Genomic DNA, 20,680 nt, shown 5'->3' with positions numbered 1-20,680 from the left:
GGTGGAGTCAGAGGCTGTGGCTTGTGACTGGGTGTTTACTCCAGTGAAACAGTGAGTGCATAACAATGTAGTGAGGGTTCGTAGGGTATATGCAGGGAAGAGGTGGCATTCTCTCCAAATGACTCGTACCTGGTTTTTAAGGCACTGCACAACATCTAATTCTGATTGAATTAGGCAGACATGGCTGGGGTACATGGAGTGACTTTGTAAAACGGACCACTTGCTGGCTCCAGGTAGCACATCACATCATGGGCGGGTGTTCCTTTTCCCCAGAACCTTTCTGTGGTCTAAAGGGGTTAGAAAATGTGTCTTTGTCACATACCCCTCCCTTTATTTTCATTGCCTCTTATGAGCACTGGCCAGGATTTTGAGGGTACAAGTCCGAGTTTTACCTTGCAGGGTAGGTTCTAACTGTCCAACATGTGGCGATATGGTTGAATCCCCAACAGCCGGAAAACCTTACTGATTTGCCTGGAGTTTCATCCTTTTCTGAGCTTGACTCTACCTTTTCCGGGCTAGCTTAACTTTACCAAGTCAGTCCCTATCAGAAGGTCTTACAGGAGGTCAGGGGTGACAGCTACTTCCACCAAAAGAAGGTCATGATTTTGCTGCATCAAAATGTTCTGCTGGCCACACCATTTATGGTGGCCGTGAGGACACCTGATGGTTGTTTCTTTGCAATCTGGGAATAAGTCAGCGGGAGGCAACTCAGTACTGATGGCGTTCATTCTGCTCCATGAATCCAGCATGCCCTTTTATATCCTTGGCCATGTCCAATGGGTATTGGCCATGGCGTATATATGCTTGGATTCCAGATGTTAGTCTGCGTTACTTTGACCTAGGTTCCCTGGTTGGATGGCACCCATTCAAATGTTCTTTCTTCTACCCAAGGTGGATCTAGGCGGACCCTTGTCATTGATCTCCAGCAGGACCGTGTCTTCCCTTGGGGTGTTTGCTTGTGGGATTGGATTCCCCGCAGCTCCACTGGAAGTCCTGCTTTGACAGATTGTCGGTGGAGAGAGTCAAGGACTTCGACCTCCAGGCAGCACCCCCTCCTGATAGGATCTGAGTGTGGTTCTTCTCTTGGCTGGATGAGCCCTTTTGGGTTAGAGCGAGAGATGTTCTCCAGAACATTTGAGGGTTTCCATGTACATTGGGGTCTGTATGGAACCTAGAGATCTTAATCCCTTTTTGCCTCCCTTCTTGCCTCATTCCCTCCCTTTGGGTTTGGTCGAGAAGCAAGAGAACAGGATTCATGTCACTGTCCCTTTGATCTTCCTTCTCTACTTCCTCAGTTTCCACCCGGGCTTTCTGGCTTTAAAGCAGCCTAGGGTTGCCCTCATCTTCAGCAGGACCCACTGTTTACCCTACATTTTCACAATGTAGGTGGGCTATGTGGTCTCCTTGGCTAAGGGAGGGCAGAAAAATTCATAGCCATTGCTACCACAATTCATTTGTGGTGCCAAGAATTTAGGCACCTTAAATCTGTTCCCAAATGATTATGGTACTCGTGGAGAAAGAATGCAACAACACCTTGGCATTATCTCTACCTTTATGGCAGTTTTTGACAGTAAATATAGATCTCAGATCCGTGCACTCGTAGTGATGAACAGGTTGGGGTCAGGGCAGGTTCAATCAACCAATCCACAATTAAGCCCAGTGATCAAGGTCTTCCTCCCAGTTTCACACTAGGCATGGTAGCAAAGTCTGAACTTTCAGGCAGAATCCTGGTCAATGCTAATTGTGGCAAAGACTGCACCTTGTTCTGAATTTTTGTAAATCCCACTTCTGGCACCACATGTGATTTAGAAATTACCAGAGCGCACAAGTTAGTAATGAATGTTCAACACCTGGGGAGATCGATATCCTGCACATGTGTCTCTGTGAGGTCACTGACCAGGTCAAAAAGAGAATGAATACATGTGTTTCAATTCCTTTTGGGGGGTAGTATTGCATTGCCAGGTTGTTTGCATCAGTGTCGTTGATATCTGTTGGCTTCCTAAAGTAGGACTGGCAGGAGTGTTTATCATATTGCGAATAGGACATCGGCCAGAAAAACACAAACTTTCTATTTGACTGCAATAAGAACGGAGGCATTCCGAGTTATGAGATTAGAGAATATTGAATCGTTTGTACTTTTAAGCGATTTTACAAAAACAATCATTTTTTATTAAGACTCAGCATTTTTTGAGAGAAATTGATGGCTCTTTTTTCCAAAAATGTAAGTATTTGTTTTAAGAATCACTTATTTTTCAAACTGATTCATTCGTTTTGGCAAGAGGTCAATTTTAAATAAAACATTTAGGCATTTTTGAATATTTTTGGCAAAATTGGGCTATTCACAATATGCTGCCAAAGACCCAAAAAGTATCAATTTTTCTTTACAATTAATTATTTCCTCACAGTGCTAGACCATGGGTAATATTAAGCACCACCCAAGTGTAAAGGCAGAAAGGCCTTAGCAGTAGAGATTGATGCCGTATGGAAGTTTGGCGTCTAATAAGTTTTAGTTCCAAGTACAAACAAATACTTTTATATTTATCAGCTAAAAGCAGCAGGGTGAAGCTGACATTACAGAAATGCTGATTTAGATGAAAAACTCTTCTCTTCAGAAATTGGCTTCATGGCCAGAACATCAAGCACTTTCTTGTAGACTAATACTTTCAGACTTTAAGAGACTGTGCTGATGAAAATGGTGGGGCTCAAAGAAACATGCGCCGCCTTTATTTGGGAGTTGGTCGGTGTATCACTTTTATAAAGTGTATTTATCAGGAGCGATGACTTAGTTAGGATAACAAATACATGTTTCGGCCCCAGGAACAGCGGAAGCCATGAAAGTCTATTCAGCATTGAACTGTAGAATGCATTATGCGCCTAAGTGCACACAGTGTTGAGAAACAGACCTCAAAGTGGCACATTGTGCAGAGATTAGGTCTGGCTAGGTCCATGAGGGACACGTTACTTAAGATATCACGTGTCAACCCTGAATTGGCTCTTATAGTGCCAAGGATGCCCTCTGCAGCTAACAAGTCATACGCAGCGCCCTCGGCTACCAGCCACCGCTCTGTACTACAGATACAAAGTTAATTCACCTAAACAAACAAATATCAAAAAGCACTTTCAAATGTGTCACTCTGAAATAAATAAAACTGCAAGGATCTTTTCATGCCAACCCCATTACCTTTTTCCGCTGAGCAAGTCTCCCCTTCAGCCTCCGAAACAGAACAAACACAATCAACACCCAGTTGAATGCACAAAACAAACACAACCTTACGCATAAGATGACAGCCCAGTATTATAACATGCGATGTCTATAAGACACCAGGAATGAACCCATGCAATGTGATTGTAATTGCAGCATATATAATGCCCTAAAGCATGGAGCTGTGGTATAAGTGGCGTTAGGCGCACCTGCAGTGGCACAAATACCGGGGGGAGTACAAAGAAGGCCAGGGCAGGGACTCCATGGAGAACTGCTAATGTGCTAGGAAACATCATTACAAACAAAACCCACACTGGAAGGCTAAACTATATCCACGAGCAGTGTACTGAAGTCCTGCTGCCTTCCTCAGGCCTGGCCTGTACCCGTGGCCTGGCATAGGGGCTTCTGGTTCGGAGGACATGAGAACGCTCTTTTAATCTGTGGCATGGCATAGGGACTCATGCACTGGGAGGCCCCTATGGATGCATTGTTAATCTGTGGCATGGCATAGGGACTGGTGCATTGGGAGGCCCCTATGGATGCATTGTTAATCTGTGGCATGTCATCGGGACTGGTGCATTGGGAGGCTCCTATGCATGCATTGTTCATCTGTGGCATGGCATAGGGACTGGTGCATTGGGAGGCCCCTATGCATGCATTGCTAATCTGTGGCATGACATAGGGACTGGTGGATTGGGAGGCCCCTATGCATGCCTTGTTAATCTGTGGCATGGCATAGGGACTGGTGCATTGGGAGGCCCCTATGGATGCATTGTTCATCTGTGGCATGGCATGGGGACTCATGCATTGGGAGGCCCCTGTGCATGCACTGTTAATCTGTGGCATGGCATAGGGACTCATGCATTGGGAGGCCCCTGTGCATGCATTGCTAATCTGTGGCATGGCAGGGACTCATGCATTGGGAGGTCCCTATGCATGCATTGCTAATCTGTGGCATGGCATAGGGACTCATGCACTGGGAGGCCCCTATGCATGCATTGCTAACCTGTGGCATGACATAGGGACTGGTGGATTGGGAGGCCCCTATGCATGCATTGCTAATCTGTGGCATGTCATTGGGACTGGTGCATTGGGAGGCTCCTATGCATGCATTGTTCATCTGTGGCATGGCATGGGGACTCATGCATTGGGAGGCCCCTGTGCATGCACTGTTAATCTGTGGCATGGCATAGGGACTCATGCATTGGGAGGCCCCTATGCATGCATTGCTAATCTGTGGCATGGCAGGGACTCATGCATTGGGAGGTCCCTATGCATGCATTGCTAATCTGTGGCATGGCATAGGGACTCATGCATTGGGAGGCCCCTATGCATGCATTGCTAATCTGTGGCATGGTAGGGACGCATGCATTGGGAGGCCCCTATGCATGCATTGCTAATCTGTGGCATGGCATAGGGACTCGTGCATTGGGAGGCCCCTGTGCATGCACTATTAATCTGTGGCATGGCATAGGGGCTCGTGCATTGGGAGGCCCCTATGCATGCATTGCTAATCTGTGGCATGGCATAGGGACTCGTGCATTGGGAGGCCCCTGTGCATGCACTATTAATCTGTGGCATGGCATAGGGGCTCGTGCATTGGGAGGCCCCTATGCATGCATTGCTAATCTGTGGCATGGCATATGGACTCGTGCATTGGGAGGCCCCTATGCATGCATTGCTAATCTGTGGCATGGCATAGGGACTCGTGCATTGGGAGGCCCCTATGCATGCATTGCTAATCTGTGGCATGGCATATGGACTCGTGCATTGGGAGGCCCCTATGCATGCATTGCTAATCTGTGGCATGGCATAGGGACTCGTGCATTGGGAGGCCCCTATGCATGCATTGCTAATCTGTGGCATGGAATATGGACTCGTGCATTGGGAGGTCCCTATGCATGCATTATTAATCTGTAGCATGGAATCTGGATCTAAGATTAGCCAGGAATAACTTCTTAGCTTTGCCAAAACGATTCCTTGGGCCCAGCACCAGGAGACGTCTTTCTGAAATGTTGAAATCTGTGAACAGGCCACAGTTTGGTTATTGCATGATAATAGACACGTATGCAGTGTGTTATACACCAATGCTAAGGAATGTCGAGTAAAAGTGAATTATCTATAGGAAATGGTGCAATACGTCAACACTTTAGGACTATTGGATGATGCCCTAGCGATTATAGAGAAGCTACCAAACCACCACTCATAAAATATATGATATATCAGCACTCAGAGAATTTCTAGGGCTATGTCAGTGCTCGTGTGTATCAGGCGATATGTCACAGGTGTAGGGTATCCAACATGTCACCTATTGCAGATCATCCCATGAAATGTCATAGCCAGTAGAGTAACTCATTGGAGGTTATTTGGTATTACACACCCTTTTCAGAGTATCTGAGGATATGCCATGACTGCTTTTAGAGTATTTTAGGACATCTCATATATCACAGAGCATCCATTATTACATATTTGCAGATGTTCAGGTGATATGAGAATCTGATCCTACGATGACCTGGGAAGACTATATGTTAACCATTGATATGTCAATGCTCGTGCAATATCTGATGATATGTCGCCACTTGCAGAGGTTTGGATGAGATTGGAAAGGTTGCCGAGAAGCCAATATTTCGCCGCTGGCAGAGGTTTCCTGAGGATTTGTCATCACTGGCACAGCAACCACTCATAGTCTACTGCTTGAAGAGCGTTTGCCAGTCATGACCATTATGGAGTATCTGCGGACATGTCAGCACTTCTACAGAACCTGACGAAATGTCATTAGTTGCAGAGTATCTGACAAGTCACCACTTGCAAATATTCCCATGATGTCTCATTGCATGGTGTTCCTATCACTTGTAGCTCGGCACCCATGCTTGTACCCTTCAAGAGCATCCAGTGACGTCATCTCTGTGAAATACCCGAGGATATGTGGCTGCGTGTAGCGTGCTACGATTATGTCAATCCATGCACAGTACGTGGTAAGGTGTTGCTAGTTATCAAGCTTACGTACAAGCGGTAAAATAAACGGAGACCAACTCTTGACCTAAGCCTTCTGGAAGGTCTATCGGTTTAGAATGCCAGGTTCTCTTCCAACCAATCCACATAATTGGAAACCTTTGTGTACACGCCATAGACCTGTTTGCTTGCACATTCTTCTGGTCCTCCCCAGGAGACCAGCCCTTGGACAACCCAGCGTTTGGTGTCTGGATCTTGGATGATAAAGGCTCCTCCACTGTCCCCTAGACATGTGTCCTTTCCCCCCTCGTAGAACCCAGCACAGAACATGTTCTCGGTCACGCTGTAATTCCCAGAGCGGGATTCGTAGCTGGTCTTGCACTCAGCATGGAGTACGACGGGCAGTTTGACATACTGAAGGATATCAGAGAGTGTCCTCATACCAGAGCTTATCACTTCATCAACAGTGGCGTTGGGGTTGGAGATGCCCCAACCCGCAACAAGGCCAAGCGTGTTAGGCAGAGGCCCTTCCAACTCATGCTCCAAGCGGGGGAGACAGAGTGGCATTACATACATGTTCAGGGTCACCTTTCCCTTCAGCTTAACCAGCGCAATATCATGATTGTAAATTTTAGGATCATAGTCATCATGCAAAATAATCTTCTCCACGGTTCTGTTTACAGCGTCCATCTTGTTCCGCACGTCATGCAGCCCTAAGTAGACAGTGACGTGTTCCTTGGAGACGGGGATCACCCTGCTGCCTCTGCGTTGGGAACGGAGGACGTGAGCCGCTGTAAGGACCCAGGACTCAGAGAGTAGCGCCCCACCACCGAACCACTTCTCTTCTGGCACTCTGGATAGATCTTCCACCACAATGAGAACCTGCCATGGGAAGAAGCCGGGCTCTGCGTTCCTCCCTCCGATGATACGTTTAATGATCCCAGGAAGGGGGCGGGTCGGCTGGCCACACACTGTACGGATGAGAAAAAGAAGCAAAGGTGGTACAATTACTGAATGTTGGGAAGCATAATGAAACAATTATAAAATGGCTGTTTTCTGCAGCCTATGCAAATCTAACCTTAGAAAGTACTGTTTAATTGAATGGCATGGGCTTTTATGTGAGTCCAGTATAAGCAAACAGTATCCACCCCCTTAAGCAAAGTCATTCCCAAAAGGCAAAGCATACATTTAGGAAGCAAAATTATATCATGAGAATTACTAGCCATAACAGGCATGGTAGTCACAGTGGGGTGGGGTGTCCCATAATACTATTAATTATAATGATTTATGAGCATTTACATAGTCTCCAGGTACTATAGGGAAAAGAGGTATCTACTGCCCAGCTCAGTGGAGGGACTTTTCGTGACCGCTTCAAGGAATACATGCAATATTGGCCTTCTGAGCTTATGGGGACTGTTGGCAACCCCCGCACTTGGGCACTGTTTTCTGAATCCCTACAGTCCCCCTACCAGCACTTGATACCTGATGTCTGCACTTACCCTTGCACTTGCCACTTGCTGGCCGTTACTTTACTTGATGTTATTATCTACTTCCATGTACTGTACTGTCCCTTCCCCCTATCCATGCACTTGCGCGATCTGAATGACACCTGGCCTAGTAGGATCGTTGTCTGTCCTCCCTTTGTCTCGTCGCGCCTTGAAACACTTGTGTATAGGCGCGTTATGAATGCCATATCATAGCCAATGGCCGGCGGGGTGAACTTGGATTGCCGCATGAGGTGTACGCATGCTCTGAGCTGTCTATCTACTTATCATGAGAGTTCTGCTTCTTCCGGCCTCGCCATGGCACTGAGACCGCCTTTATTGACTTAAAAACGCAGATCGAAGATCTCAAAGACAAAGGCAAACTGGCATTATTACTTCTCCTGGACCTCTCTGCTGCTTTTGATCTCGTCAATCACAAAATTCTCTGCCATCACCTCAAATCAGCCGCACACTTCTCAGAAAATGCCGCCACTTGGATCAGATCCTTCCTGGATAATAGATCTATGCGTGTATTCTCCCCACTTGCGGCCGCACCACCCGCTCCGGTCGCCTGTGGTGTGCCTCAAGGGTCTTGTATCTCGCCCACGTTATATAACGTGTTTACCAAACCCCTTTTCGATATTTTGGATCACTTGGGCGTCACGTATACCAATTACGCTGACGACACACAGATACTCATCCCCATCACAGGCGATTACACAACTGACGCCCTTGCCATCAACGCCATCTACCAGGTCATCCAAGCGTGGATGGCCCAGCACGGCCTCTGCCTAAATGATGAAAAGACAGAGCTCCTCATTCTTGGTTCACCACAAAAACTCACTAAACTTAACCCTGCCTTCAAGTCTTTCACCATCGATGGGAATACCATCCCGATTGCTAAGGACACGAAAACCCTTGGGATTTACATCGACTCAACCCTATCCTTGACTAGACAATCCAACGCTGTCTCATCTGCAGCAGCGCTTACTTGCAAGCTCATCACCGCCTGTCGCCCGTTCCTAACCACTGCCAACTGCGTAACCTTGGCCAGGACCCTTGTTCTATCCAAGGTTGACTACTGTAATGCCCTCTATCTAGGTACTAATCTCCGCAACTTAAATAAGCTACAAATTGTCCAAAACAATGCGATCAGAGCGGCCCTTAACATTCCTAGGCGCCAGCATATATCTGACACCAGGCGCAACCTGCACTGGCTCTCTATCCCACAGCGCATCTCCTTGAAGTCCTTGGCTCTCACACACAAATGCCTCCACAACCAAGCCCCTCGCTACCTGGCAAACAGATTCTCTTTCCACAATTCCACCAGACCTCGCAGAGCGGCCCAAGCCAACTGCCTTGTCATCCCGCGCTTTAATCTCCTAAGATCTGGTGGAACCAGCTTCCCCATCCTGGCAGCCAAACTTTGGAACTCACTCCCCAATGACCTTAGAGCAGAACCTTCCTTCCTGAAATTCAAATACCTTACCAAAGCATGGCTATCCGCCCAAGACTGCTAACATCAGCTTACTGCCCTACTTGCACTTTGACCTACTCGGCATCCCTTATTAACTATCCTGTAAATCACTGCCTTATCGATATTCATTTGAATGTATATGTTGTAAATTTTGTAAATCTTCCTGTAATAATCTTGTAATACTCTGTCACATTGCCTTGTCATGCTTTCATCTTGTTGTAACTAAGTTAAGCGCCCGGATGCCCCTGGGCCTGGTGCGCTATAGAAATAAATAAAATACTAAATACAGCCCACCCTCTTTCCCAGCACTCTATGCCAGTTTGAAGGCTGGGATAACCTACGTGCCAGGATGTATGTGTGTTTAGATGACACAAGCCATCATGGGATTGAAGAAACCTCTAATGATTTCTGGGCAAGAACAGGAACTTCTTTCTTCACCTTCTGCACTGGAAATTGCCCCCTCCCCTCACACCTAAAGGCTCTTAGTTCTTTAGCATCTGTCTGAGCACTGAATGGTAGGACATCAGCTGCCTTCTTTTGATGAACACTTAAAAGCGACGAAAAGAGCCTCAAGAATGAACATGCCCACTACATTGTAAGTCTTCACCTCCTAGGGGATTTGTGGAATCGGTAGCCATGACCTTCTTAGATTTGTGATAAGGTGAAAGGTGTATGCTTTTGGGAAATTGCAGGCATTAGAGCTGGCTCAAGATAAACCTTTTTAAGAGTTCACATTCCTCAAACCAATATAGGAAACCATGATGTATTCACTTAAATCCCACATTATTCGACTTAAACTTTAGTAACAGTAAAAGTTCATTTTCCATGCAGATCAGCTGTTAGCTTGAATTTCCATTGGCCATTGGAGAATTTTGTGATTGTTCAGCCGTGCAATTATTTGATTTGATGTGATTGTCGTGGCATTATCCATGCAGAGGGAAACCGTACTCCCAGGAGGTTACCTGTATGTCTCCAGCTGCAGGCAAGCACCATCTTCCCTGTGACCCTGGCTCAGATCAACGATGACGGCCATTTTGTTTTCCACGATGCCAGAGAATGAAGGAACATTTGAGAAACAGCATCAGATGCTTCAAGCTTGTGCCATGTGAGAAGGAGGGAATAGACAGCTTCCAGCCGACGGATGTCCCCAGGTGCCAATATCTATTTTAGTTCTCTCTTTGGTAACTTTATAAACTTTCTTATAGGTGGACAGTCCCTGCATATTTGATGCAGGGACCGCCACGCACACGTAGTGACTCACATACATGTGGAGAGATATATTCATGTATGTTCAAAGACACTTTCAATTAAGACTGCAGTAATCGCAGAATGTGAACTGATTCTTGTAGTGATAGACAAACATGGATCTGCTCCACGAATACACACAGATAAACATGTTTGGGAGAAATCGCCCAACCTTTTCTAAGAAACGTTTTTTCGATACACTGTATGAATAATCTGTTTACCAATGGTAGGGGAAAATTAGTTAGACATGTGGCAAACTGATATCAACCTTTTAAAGCTCAATTAAAAATAAAAGACATTACTACATCAAATGTTTTTCAAAAGTGATTCATAAGTTATCAGTCAAAGCCAAATGTGCTGAAAATTGCAAAAGTATGTGGAGGTCATTTAAAATTAGTACCCACTGCAGCTTTTTTTCAATGAAACAAATGCACCGATTGGTTCATTTGCAAGCCTTACCTCACCGTAAGCCTGCTCACATCCCTGCGCAGCCCTCGCGCCGTTCTTCGTTCTTCTTCTTTTTTTCTTTCAGGACACCATGGAAAGGGATAAGGGACTGCATGAAGTCCCTTCTCCCTGTTCCATGGTGTCCATTTGTTCTGTTAACTTTTTTTAAATGTACGTAAATGGCTGCCATGGAAAGGGAGAAAGGACTACGTGTAGTCCCTTCTCCCCTTCCATGGTGGTCATTTTCTTTGTTTACTATAGCCACCACGGAAAGAGAAAACAGACTATGTTTTTCTGTCCACAGTGGCCATTTTTGTATAATGTTTTAACTTTTTTTTCCGGCTGTGAAACGCAACGCGTCTCGATGCCGGGGAAAAAATACATTAGTACCCCGGTCTTGTGGGCTAATGGCAATATGCCCATCGACTGTGGGCCATTACCTCATAGGTAATGCCCCTGGGGCCTTCGTTATGGGCCCCGGAGGCATTACCTTATGCAGTAATGGCCCGCAGTCGATGGGCATATTGTCAAAATATATACCAGCCTCATAATAACTTGAATTCAACATTTTAAAAAGCTGTAATTAAGTATTGCTGAGCACTGACAAAATGTCAACACTTTTTAAATATGATTGGAGTTTTAAAAATGTGAGGCTTAGTGGAATAAAGTCCAACACATTATTTAGTAGTTATAAAGCCTGTTTTCTATTGCTTTTACATCTCCAAATTGTTTTACAATGTTTTAATTATATTACAATTAAACTGACAAGATGAGCTGATAAAAAAAGTAATAGGAACAGCGAACATAACTTATTAACTATTAAACAATGTTCAGTTCAATTAATTGTTCCCATCAGGGCACGCAAATGGTAATCGAAGGGAGAAAGTGCCTTTTTCAGTGACACCCCCTTTAAGGCGCATCACTGCAAATGTGGTTGGCATCATCATGGGGTTTGCATCCTCTACGCAGGTGAATGAAGCCCAACAAATTAATATATTAGGAATGGATGCAGGGTCATCACAAATGCATTCGATGGGGGATTTTTCTTCTGATGCTGTATTTAGAGCATTGTACGAGGCCACCAAGAAAGTGGGTGTGCTGCAAGTCCTTTGCTGCCTACAACATCAGGGCAAAGGGCACATTGGCTGTCTGGGATGACTTTACCAACATAGAGCAATTCTCTCTGTCTAAAAGGTAGACTGTTAAGAAATAGATTCAAGAGCCGGAATGGATGGTAACGGCCTGGGGCCTTTAACGGTGGATCCCACGGTGACATAACCACCCATGGTTATTCTTTAGTACTTTGGGTTTCCAATCTGCAAACCTGGGGTGCTAAGAGCATTGTATTTTGATTCAATGATCGGGACGCTGAAAATCAAAATACGTTCTTAACATGGCCGCCATGGATCAGGAAGTTGGGGTCCAAAAGAATAAACCGCATGGGCTTGCGCTTGTGGGTGATCCATTACCTCTGTGAATATCATTTTTCTTGGCAAAAATTATATTGGAGCATAACAATTATGCTGTTTATTCTTTTGAGATAAACTATATCCGGAAAGCTAATGGATTACCAACAAGCTTAAGTCCACAGAGTGAATTTACTCTTTCCATGTAGCGCTTTCTCTGCATCATTATAGCAGCTCATTCAGTGTTTGGCTGTAATTTTCCGCAAAACCTGTACCTGTGTATAAACTTGATAGATCGCGTCTTGAAAAAGACCCAGGTAGGGTGGAAACATGTATTGCTATTCGAGTTCATCTCTTCTTTTTGATTACTTTAACCCAGCGAAGTTGTGTCAGAGGTACTCTGTTTCTTCTTTACCAAGACTCCACTTAGATCCTTTAAGGATTTGGGGGTCCGCCCCATCTTGTTAGAGGGAATTCCTGTGTTGGTTCTCTCGCAGGATCACACTGGGGTCTACAAAAACGTCCGTAATACAGACGTTACAAAACCCTGAGGATTCATGGATCCATTTCCTCTTTGGAGAGAGATTGCCAGAGGAAGTGCTTATCGGTGGAATCAAAAGCCATCTCGACATCGCCAGAAGCTGAGAACAAGGAGCCCATCTCATGAGCAATGTGGCATGATTCGCTTCCTTAGGGGGTCATGCTTTGGGGTCTCGGCAGTATTGGACTTCCCTTCGGAACCTTGTGACACATGACTTCGGTGATGTGGGAGTCCTAGGACCACAGTTTCTATCCGGATCCATTTCGGGTATTTGGCAGCAGTGTGGTTTCTTTTTCACTTCCCAGAATGCCTTGCCCACTGCTTCATCTCCACCATAACATTGAAAGGTCAGGTGGAGGGTAAGCAGCTTAGCTAGCAGCTGGAAGATGCTAGCTAAGATCACACCTGAGGCATGTGATCTTTAATCAACTTTCCAGCTCTGAATTGTAGAGTGTTCCTGTTGGGTGCCGATCCCTTGTTCCTGGTTCTATATTCCTAGTTTCTAGTTCCTATCTCCTTGTTGCTAGTTCCTGCAGCCTCGGGTTCCGGTTTGTGTTGGCCCAGTTGTATTTCCTGCTTCCTGGATTGCGTTTATAGCATTCCTTTATTGTTGAGTCAGCACTTTCCAGTGGTTTCCTGAACCACAAAGTTTGTGTTTGTTCTATTATGCTCCATGGCCACTTGCTGCGTGCTACAGTGTTAGCTTGATTCCCGAGACACCCCTCTTTGAGAGAATCTCTGTTCTCATGTTCCTTTACTGACTGGGGAGGGAGTTGTTTTGGGATTTTACTTATGTTTTCCCTTCTTCTGTTCCTCGAGTCCCTCTTGGAATCTGTACTTGGTTTTCATCTGCGCGCTCCCCTTGCTTGCTCGCGATTGTTAGGTGTGCTGTGATGCCATTTAATGCATCTGTGTGAATGCAAATGGTTTCCGCTCTGTCCTGTAAGCACTATCCCTACTTGGCCCGGGTCAAGGGTCCTATGTATTAGGCTAACCTGCTGTTGTAGCATTTCTGGGTAGCTGCATGTATGCATGTATGGGATTGATAAAGAGCGAGCCTAGCTCAGAAGCAAAGGAGCACTGTACAAAGGCAACACAGCCAGGGGTTGCAAGTAGGGCGCAGGGGGTGGCACAGTATCTGGGATGGGAACATGGAAGGGGGGAATCCCGGCAAGGGAGAAAGGATTTAGTTAGCAATCAGTGATTGGCCCGATGTATGGTCTTCAGGTCCTTTTTAAAGTGTAGGATGGAAGGAGGATGAGGGAGGAGGCAGTCTTACTTGCATTGGTAACTTGTTCCTAGGAAAGGGTGCATTGCAGGAAAGGGCGGGTGTCCCATTCTTTCCTCCTGCAGTACTTTAACACCTAGCAATATTGTGGTGGTGCTCTGGCCTCAGGAAATGGGGAGTGTCCTGGTTAAGTAGAGTGGTGTTTTGGTTGTGAATGCTTCGTAGGCGAGTCATTCAGTCTTGCGCACGACGCGTGCTTGAAGCGGTATCGAGGACAGCACATTGATGATAGGCTAATGTGGCTGCATTGTTTTAGTACTGTCAGAAGGCAAACTATAGCATGCTGGACTGCTTTCGAAGGGGCAAAGGTGGCATCCGGGATTCCTGTGAGTAGGGCATTGCCACCCAGGTTGGAGATAACCAGGGCTTGGAGAGTTGTCTGACACACCTGGCAGGGATGAAAGGCTTGCCTTTGCGGAGGATCACAAACTTGTACCATGCTTTGGTCTTCTTGGTTGTGTGTTTTTTTGAGTGAAAGATTGATAATAAGCAGGGAGGTTTTGCACTGGAGAGTTAAGCCATGATTCCGTTGAACTTCATGTCAGTCAGCCAATTCTAGACTTGGGCATGCTTTGTGGCGTGTCCTATGAGAATTAATTCAGTTTTTATAGGGTTGAGCTACAGGTAGGTGCTTGACATCCAGTCTTAGATGAAGGACAGACAGTGCTTGAGTTGATGGATGTCATGGGTACAACTGATCTTTCGTTACAGATGTGTGCCATCTGTATATTGGAGTATCTTCATATCAGTGTTGGTGTGGCGTTCCCGCATAGGCTACATGTAGAGCCTAACAATGACAGGGGAGAGTATGGTGCCATGTGGAACTCTGCAGGTTACTGAGTGGCACTGGGATCTGTCTGGTCCCATCTGAAGGAGCTGATCAATGTTGGAAAGGTATGAGAAGAACCACTGCAGGACTACTCCATCGAAGTCCATGGCCGTAGCGAGGATGTCAAGGAGGGACTTTGTGGCCAACAGTATAGAAGGTGGCAGAGAGGTCAGGGAGGGCAAGTTTGATTGGTCGGGTTTGTGGGCATCGCGGGCATCCTAGGTGGTGTTTGTTTTTAAGTTGCCTTATCCAATACCCTCAAAGGTGTCGACTCACAGACCCGGTCACTGCTTGCCATACAAGTGGAAGTAGCACTGACAATACCAATAACAGCAATTATGTATGAGGAGGTTTCTACGGTCCCTTGTAATCAATTGGAAAGTTGTTACACTACATGACGTGTCATTTAGTTGTATTTCTATCACCTTCTATTTGCACATCCACCCAATGTCAGCACGCATTTATCTCGGTTCCTAGGTGCAATGAGTGCATGTTGTTTCATATGTAATATCTCACTGTGTGATCGTATGCACATTTCCTTGCCATATCTTCCGCCCCATGGCACAATTCAAGACCTACACAAAAAAGGTACTGGGAGAAACACTGCTCTAGGAGGAGATGTAGACAGAAGTACTGCTCCAAGGAAGAGATGGTCCAAGCCACAGCAGGGGCCCAAACATGCTACAAGTAAAAACAGGACTCTAGGAAAAGGTACAGGCAGAAACACTGCTCTAAGGAAGAGAAGATACAGGCAGAAGCACCGCTCTAAGGAAGAAAAGATACACGCAGAAACACTGCACCAAGAAATAGAAGATACAGGCAGAAGCATTGCTCTAAGGAAGAGAAGATACAGGAAGAGACACTGCTCTAAGGAAGAGAAGATACAGGCAGAAACACTGCTCTAAGGAAGAGAACATACAGTCAGAAACACTGCACCAAGAAATAGAAGATACAGGCAGAAACACTGCTCTAAGGAAGAGAAGATACAGGCGGAAACACTGTGCTAAGAAAGCAAAAATACAGACAGAAACACTGCTCTATGGAAGAGAAGATACAGGAAGAGACATTGCTCTAAGGAAGAGAATATACAGTCAGAAACACTGCACCAAGAAATAGAAGATACAGGCAGAAACACTGCTCTAAGGAAGAGAAGATACAGGCGGAAACACTGTGCTAAGAAAGCAAAAATACAGACAGAAACACTGCTCTATGGAAGAGAAGATACAGGCAGAAACACTGCTCTAAGGAAGAGAAGATGCAGGCAGAAACACTGTTCTAGGAGGAGATGCAGGCAGAAGCACTGCTCCAAGGAAGAGATGGTCCAAAACACAGCAGGGGTGCATAAATGCTACAAGTAAAAACAGAACTCTAGGAAAAGGGACAGGCAGAAACACTGCTCTGAGGAAGAGAAGATACAGTCAGAAACACTGCGCTAAGAAATAAAAGATATAGACAGAAACACTGCTCTATGGAAGAGAAGATACAGGCAGAAACACTGCTCTAAGGTAGAGAAGATACAGCTAGAAACACTGCTCTAAGGAAGAGAAGATACAGGCAGAAACACTGCGCCAAGAAAGAGAAGATATAGCTAGAAACACTGCTCTAAGGAAGAGAAGATACAGGCAGAAACACTGCTCTAAGGAAGAGAAGATGCAGGCAGAAACACTGTTCTAGGAGGAGATGCAGGCAGAAGCACTGCTCCAAGGAAGAGATGGTCCAAACCACAGCAGGCGTCCAAAAATGCTACAAGTAAAAACAGGACTCTAGGAAAAGGTGCAGGCAGAACCACTGCTCCAAGGAAGAGAAGATACAGGCAGAAACACTGCCCTTAGAAAGAAAAGATACAGACAGAAACACTGCTCTATGGAAGAGAAGATACAGGCAGAAACACTGCACCAAGAAAGAGAAGATACAGGCAGAAACACTGCTCTAAGGAAGAGAAGATAAAGGCTGAAACACTGCTCTAAAGAAGAGAAGATACAGGCAGAAACACTGCTCTGGTGAATAAAGGATACAGGCAGAAACACTGCACCAAGAAAGAGAAGATACGGGCAGAAACACTGCTCTAAGGAAGAGAAGGTACAGGCAGAAACACTGCTCCAAGGAAGAGAAGATACAGGCAGAAACACTGCTCCAAGGAAGAGAAGATACAGGCAGAAACACTGCTCTGAGGAAGAGAAGATGCAGGCAGAAACACTGTTCTAGGAGGAGATACAGGCAGAAGCACTGCTCCAAGGAAGAGATGGTCCAAAACACAGCAGGGGTGCATAAATGCTACAAGTAAAAACAGAACTCTAGGAAAAGGGACAGGCAGAAACACTGCTCTGAGGAAGAGAAGATACAGTCAGAAACACTGCGCTAAGAAAGAAACGTTATAGACAGAAACACTGCTCTATGGAAGAGAAGATACAGGCAGAAAGACTGCCCAAAGAAAGAGAACAAACGGACCAGAGCAGTGCTTCAGAAACAGTACAGACTGAAACACTGCACATGAGAAGCTAGAGGGTGAACCACTGTTCCACGAAGGAAAAGGTACATGCCACAACACTGCTGCAAAACATGGTACTGGTATGAATAATGCCCTTTGAGAATATACAGGCGAAAGCACTGCCCCAGGAGATGGTCCAAGACGAAACACGGTCCCGAGAAAAGACATATGCAGAAACGTACTCCGCCAAGACAAGATGCAGACAGAAACACTGCTTCAAGAAAGAGAAAGAACAGGCACAAACACTGCTTCAGACATCGTACAGACAGTAATCCTTCTGAATGGGGGTTGGGGGGAGGCACACGAAGAAACATTTCTCCCAGAGAAGCTAGATGTTGAAACATTGTTCCAAGAGAAGGTACTGCGAAATACAGTACTAAGAGAAAGTACAGGCGGAAAAACTGCTTCACACATGGTGACGGCAGTAGAGCTGCTCCACGGGGAGGTGCAGGCAGAAACACAGCTCTGTTAGGTACAGACAGCAGCAGTGTGCCAAGAGAAGATGCAGACAGACGCATTGTTCGCTAAGAATACACAGGCTCCAATGAAGAGGGCGCAAAGGCAGAAATACAACTCTGAAGAAGGATACAAGATGAAACGCTGCTCGATGACAGGCGCAGGCAAAGTCACTGCTTCCATTGTCCAGAATGAGATACTGCTCCAGGAAAGAGACGGTACAAGCAGAAACACCTTTTCAAGAGAAGCTGCATACAGAAACTCTACTCAAAAAGATGGTACTGGTAGACACACAGCCCAATGAGGAAGTAGAAACACATCCCAGTGAGAAGGTAGAAACACAGCCCAATGAGTAGGTAGAAACACATCCCAGTGAGAAGGTAGAAACACATCCCAGTGAGAAGGTAGAAACACAGCCCAATGAGAAGGTGGAAACACAGCCCAATGAGTAGGTAGAAACACAGCCCAATGAGTAGGTAGAAACACATCCCAGTGAGAAGGTAGAAACACAGCCCAATGAGAAGGTAGAAACGCAGCCCAATGAGTAGGTAGAAACACAGCCCAATGAGTAGGTAGAAACACATCCCAGTGAGAAGGTAGAAACACAGCCCAATGAGAAGGTAGACACACAGCCCAATGAGTAGGTAGAAACACAGCCCAATGAGTAGGTAGAAAGACATCCCAGTGAGAAGGTAGAAACACAGCCCAATGAGAAGGTAGAAACACAGCCCAATGAGTAGGTAGAAACACAGCCCAATGAGTAGGTAGAAACACATCCCAGTGAGAAGGTAGAAACACAGCCCAATGAGAAGGTGGAAACACAGCCCAATGAGTAGGTAGAAACACAGCCCAATGAGAAGGTAGAAACACAGCCCAATGAGTAGGTAGAAACACATCCCAGTGAGAAGGTAGAAACACAGCCCAATGAGTAGGTAGAAACACAGCCCAATGAGAAGGTAGAAACACAGCCCAATGAGTAGGTAGAATCACGGCCCAATGAGAAGGTATAAACACAGCCCAATGAGTAGGTAGAAACACAGCCCAATGAGAAGGTAGAAGCCCAGCCCAATGAGAAGGTAGACACACATCCCAGTGAGAAGGTAGAAACACAGCCCAATGAGAAGATAGAAGCCCAGCCCAATGAGAAGGTAGAAACACGTCCCAGTGAGAAGGTAGAAACACAGCCCAATGAGGAAGTAGAAAGACAGCCCAATGAGAAGGTAGAAACACAGCCCAATGAGAAGGTAGAAACACAGCCCAATGAGTAGGTAGAAACACATCCCAGTGAGAAGGTAGAAACACAGCCCAATGAGGAAGTAGAAAGACAGCCCAATGAGAAGGTAGAAACACAGCCCAATGAGAAGGTAGAAACACAGCCTAATGAGTAGGTAGAAACACATCCCAGTGAGAAGGTAGAAACACATCCCAGTGAGAAGGTAGAAACACAGCCCAATGAGGAAGTAGAAAGACAGCCCAATGAGAAGGTAGAAACACAGCCCAAATGAGTAGGTAGAAACACAGCCCAATGAGTAGGTAGAAACACATCCCAGTGAGAAGGTAGAAACACAGCCCAATGAGAAGGTAGAAACACAGCCCAATGAGTAGGTAGAAACACAGCCCAATGAGAAGGTAGAAACACAGCCCAATGAGTAGGTAGAAACACATCCCAGTGAGAAGGTAGAAACACAGCCCAATGAGTAGGTAGAAACACGGCCCAATGAGAAGGTAGAAACACAGCCCAATGAGTGGGTAGAAACACGGCCCAATGAGAAGGTAGAAACACTGCCCAATGAGTAGGTAGAAACACAGCCCAATGAGAAGGTAGAAACACAGCTCAATGAGAAGATAGAAGCCCAGCCCAATGAGAAGGTAGAAACACAGCTCAATGAGAAGATAGAAGCCCAGCCCAAAGAAAAGCTAGAAACGCAGCCCAATGAGAAGGGAGACACAAAGCCCAATGAGAAGGTAGACACACAGCCCAATGAGAAGGTAGATGCACAGCCCGATGAGAAGGTAGAAATGCACCCCAACGAGAAGGTAGAAACACAACGCAATGAAAAGGTAGACAAACACCACAATAACAAGGTAGACAAACAGCCCAATATACAGCTAGACAAACAGCCCAATGAGAAGGGAGATGAAAAGCCCAATGAGAAGGTAGAAACACACCACAATGGGAAGGTAGAAACACAGCCCAATGAGAAGGGAGAAACACACCCCAATGAGAAGGTAGAAACAAAGCCCAATGAGAAGGTAGAAACACAGCCCAATGAGAAGGTAGAAACACGGCCCAATGAGAAGAAAGAAACACGACCCAACGAGAAGGTAGAAACACAGCCCAATGAGAAAGTAGAAGCACAGTCAATGAGAAGGGAGAAACAAAGCCCAATGATAAGGTTGACACACAGCCCAATGAGAAGGGAGATGCAAAGCCCAATGAGAAGGTAGACACACACCCCAATGAGGAGGTAGAAACACAGCCCAATGAGGTAGAAGCACACCCCAATGAGAAGGTAGAAACACAGCCCAATGAGAAGGTAGACACACAGCCCAATGAGAAGGTAGAAACACGGCCCAATGAGAAGAAAGAAACACGACCCAACGAGAAGGGAGAAACAAAGCCTAATGATAAGGTAGACACACAGCCCAATGAGAAGGGAGATGCAAAGCCCAATGAGAAGGTAGACACACAGCCCAATGAGAAGGGAGATGCAAAGCCCAATGAGAAGGTAGACACACAGCCCAATGAGAAGGTAGAAACACGGCCCAATGAGAAGAAAGAAACACGACCCAACGAGAAGGTAGAAAACACAGCCCAATGAGAAAGTAGAAGCACAGTCAATGAGAAGGGAGAAACAAAGCCCA

General features: G+C 45.9%; 1 protein-coding gene across 2 annotated transcripts in view; it reads right to left on the bottom strand.

The window, feature by feature from the left end:
• Window positions 1-20,680, bottom strand: part of MASP1 (MBL associated serine protease 1) — a 587,565-nt gene that overhangs the window by 156,769 nt on the left and 410,116 nt on the right. The window contains exon 11 of one of the 2 annotated variants that reach the window (XM_069617478.1): window positions 1,539-7,125. The exons of the other annotated variant lie outside the window; for it this stretch is intronic. Coding sequence (XP_069473579.1) covers window positions 6,269-7,125 — 857 coding nt within the window. The 3' untranslated portion in view covers window positions 1,539-6,268. Of the gene's footprint in view, window positions 1-1,538; window positions 7,126-20,680 lie in introns of those variants that run through there. 2 annotated transcript variants of the gene reach the window in all.

The sequence above is a fragment of the Ambystoma mexicanum genome, chromosome 10 (assembly GCF_040938575.1).
Source record: "Ambystoma mexicanum isolate Mex_15411 chromosome 10, UKY_AmexF1_1, whole genome shotgun sequence".
In the NCBI taxonomy this organism is placed as follows: domain Eukaryota; kingdom Metazoa; phylum Chordata; class Amphibia; order Caudata; family Ambystomatidae; genus Ambystoma; species Ambystoma mexicanum.
This window is presented reverse-complemented; position numbering and strand designations above follow the sequence as displayed.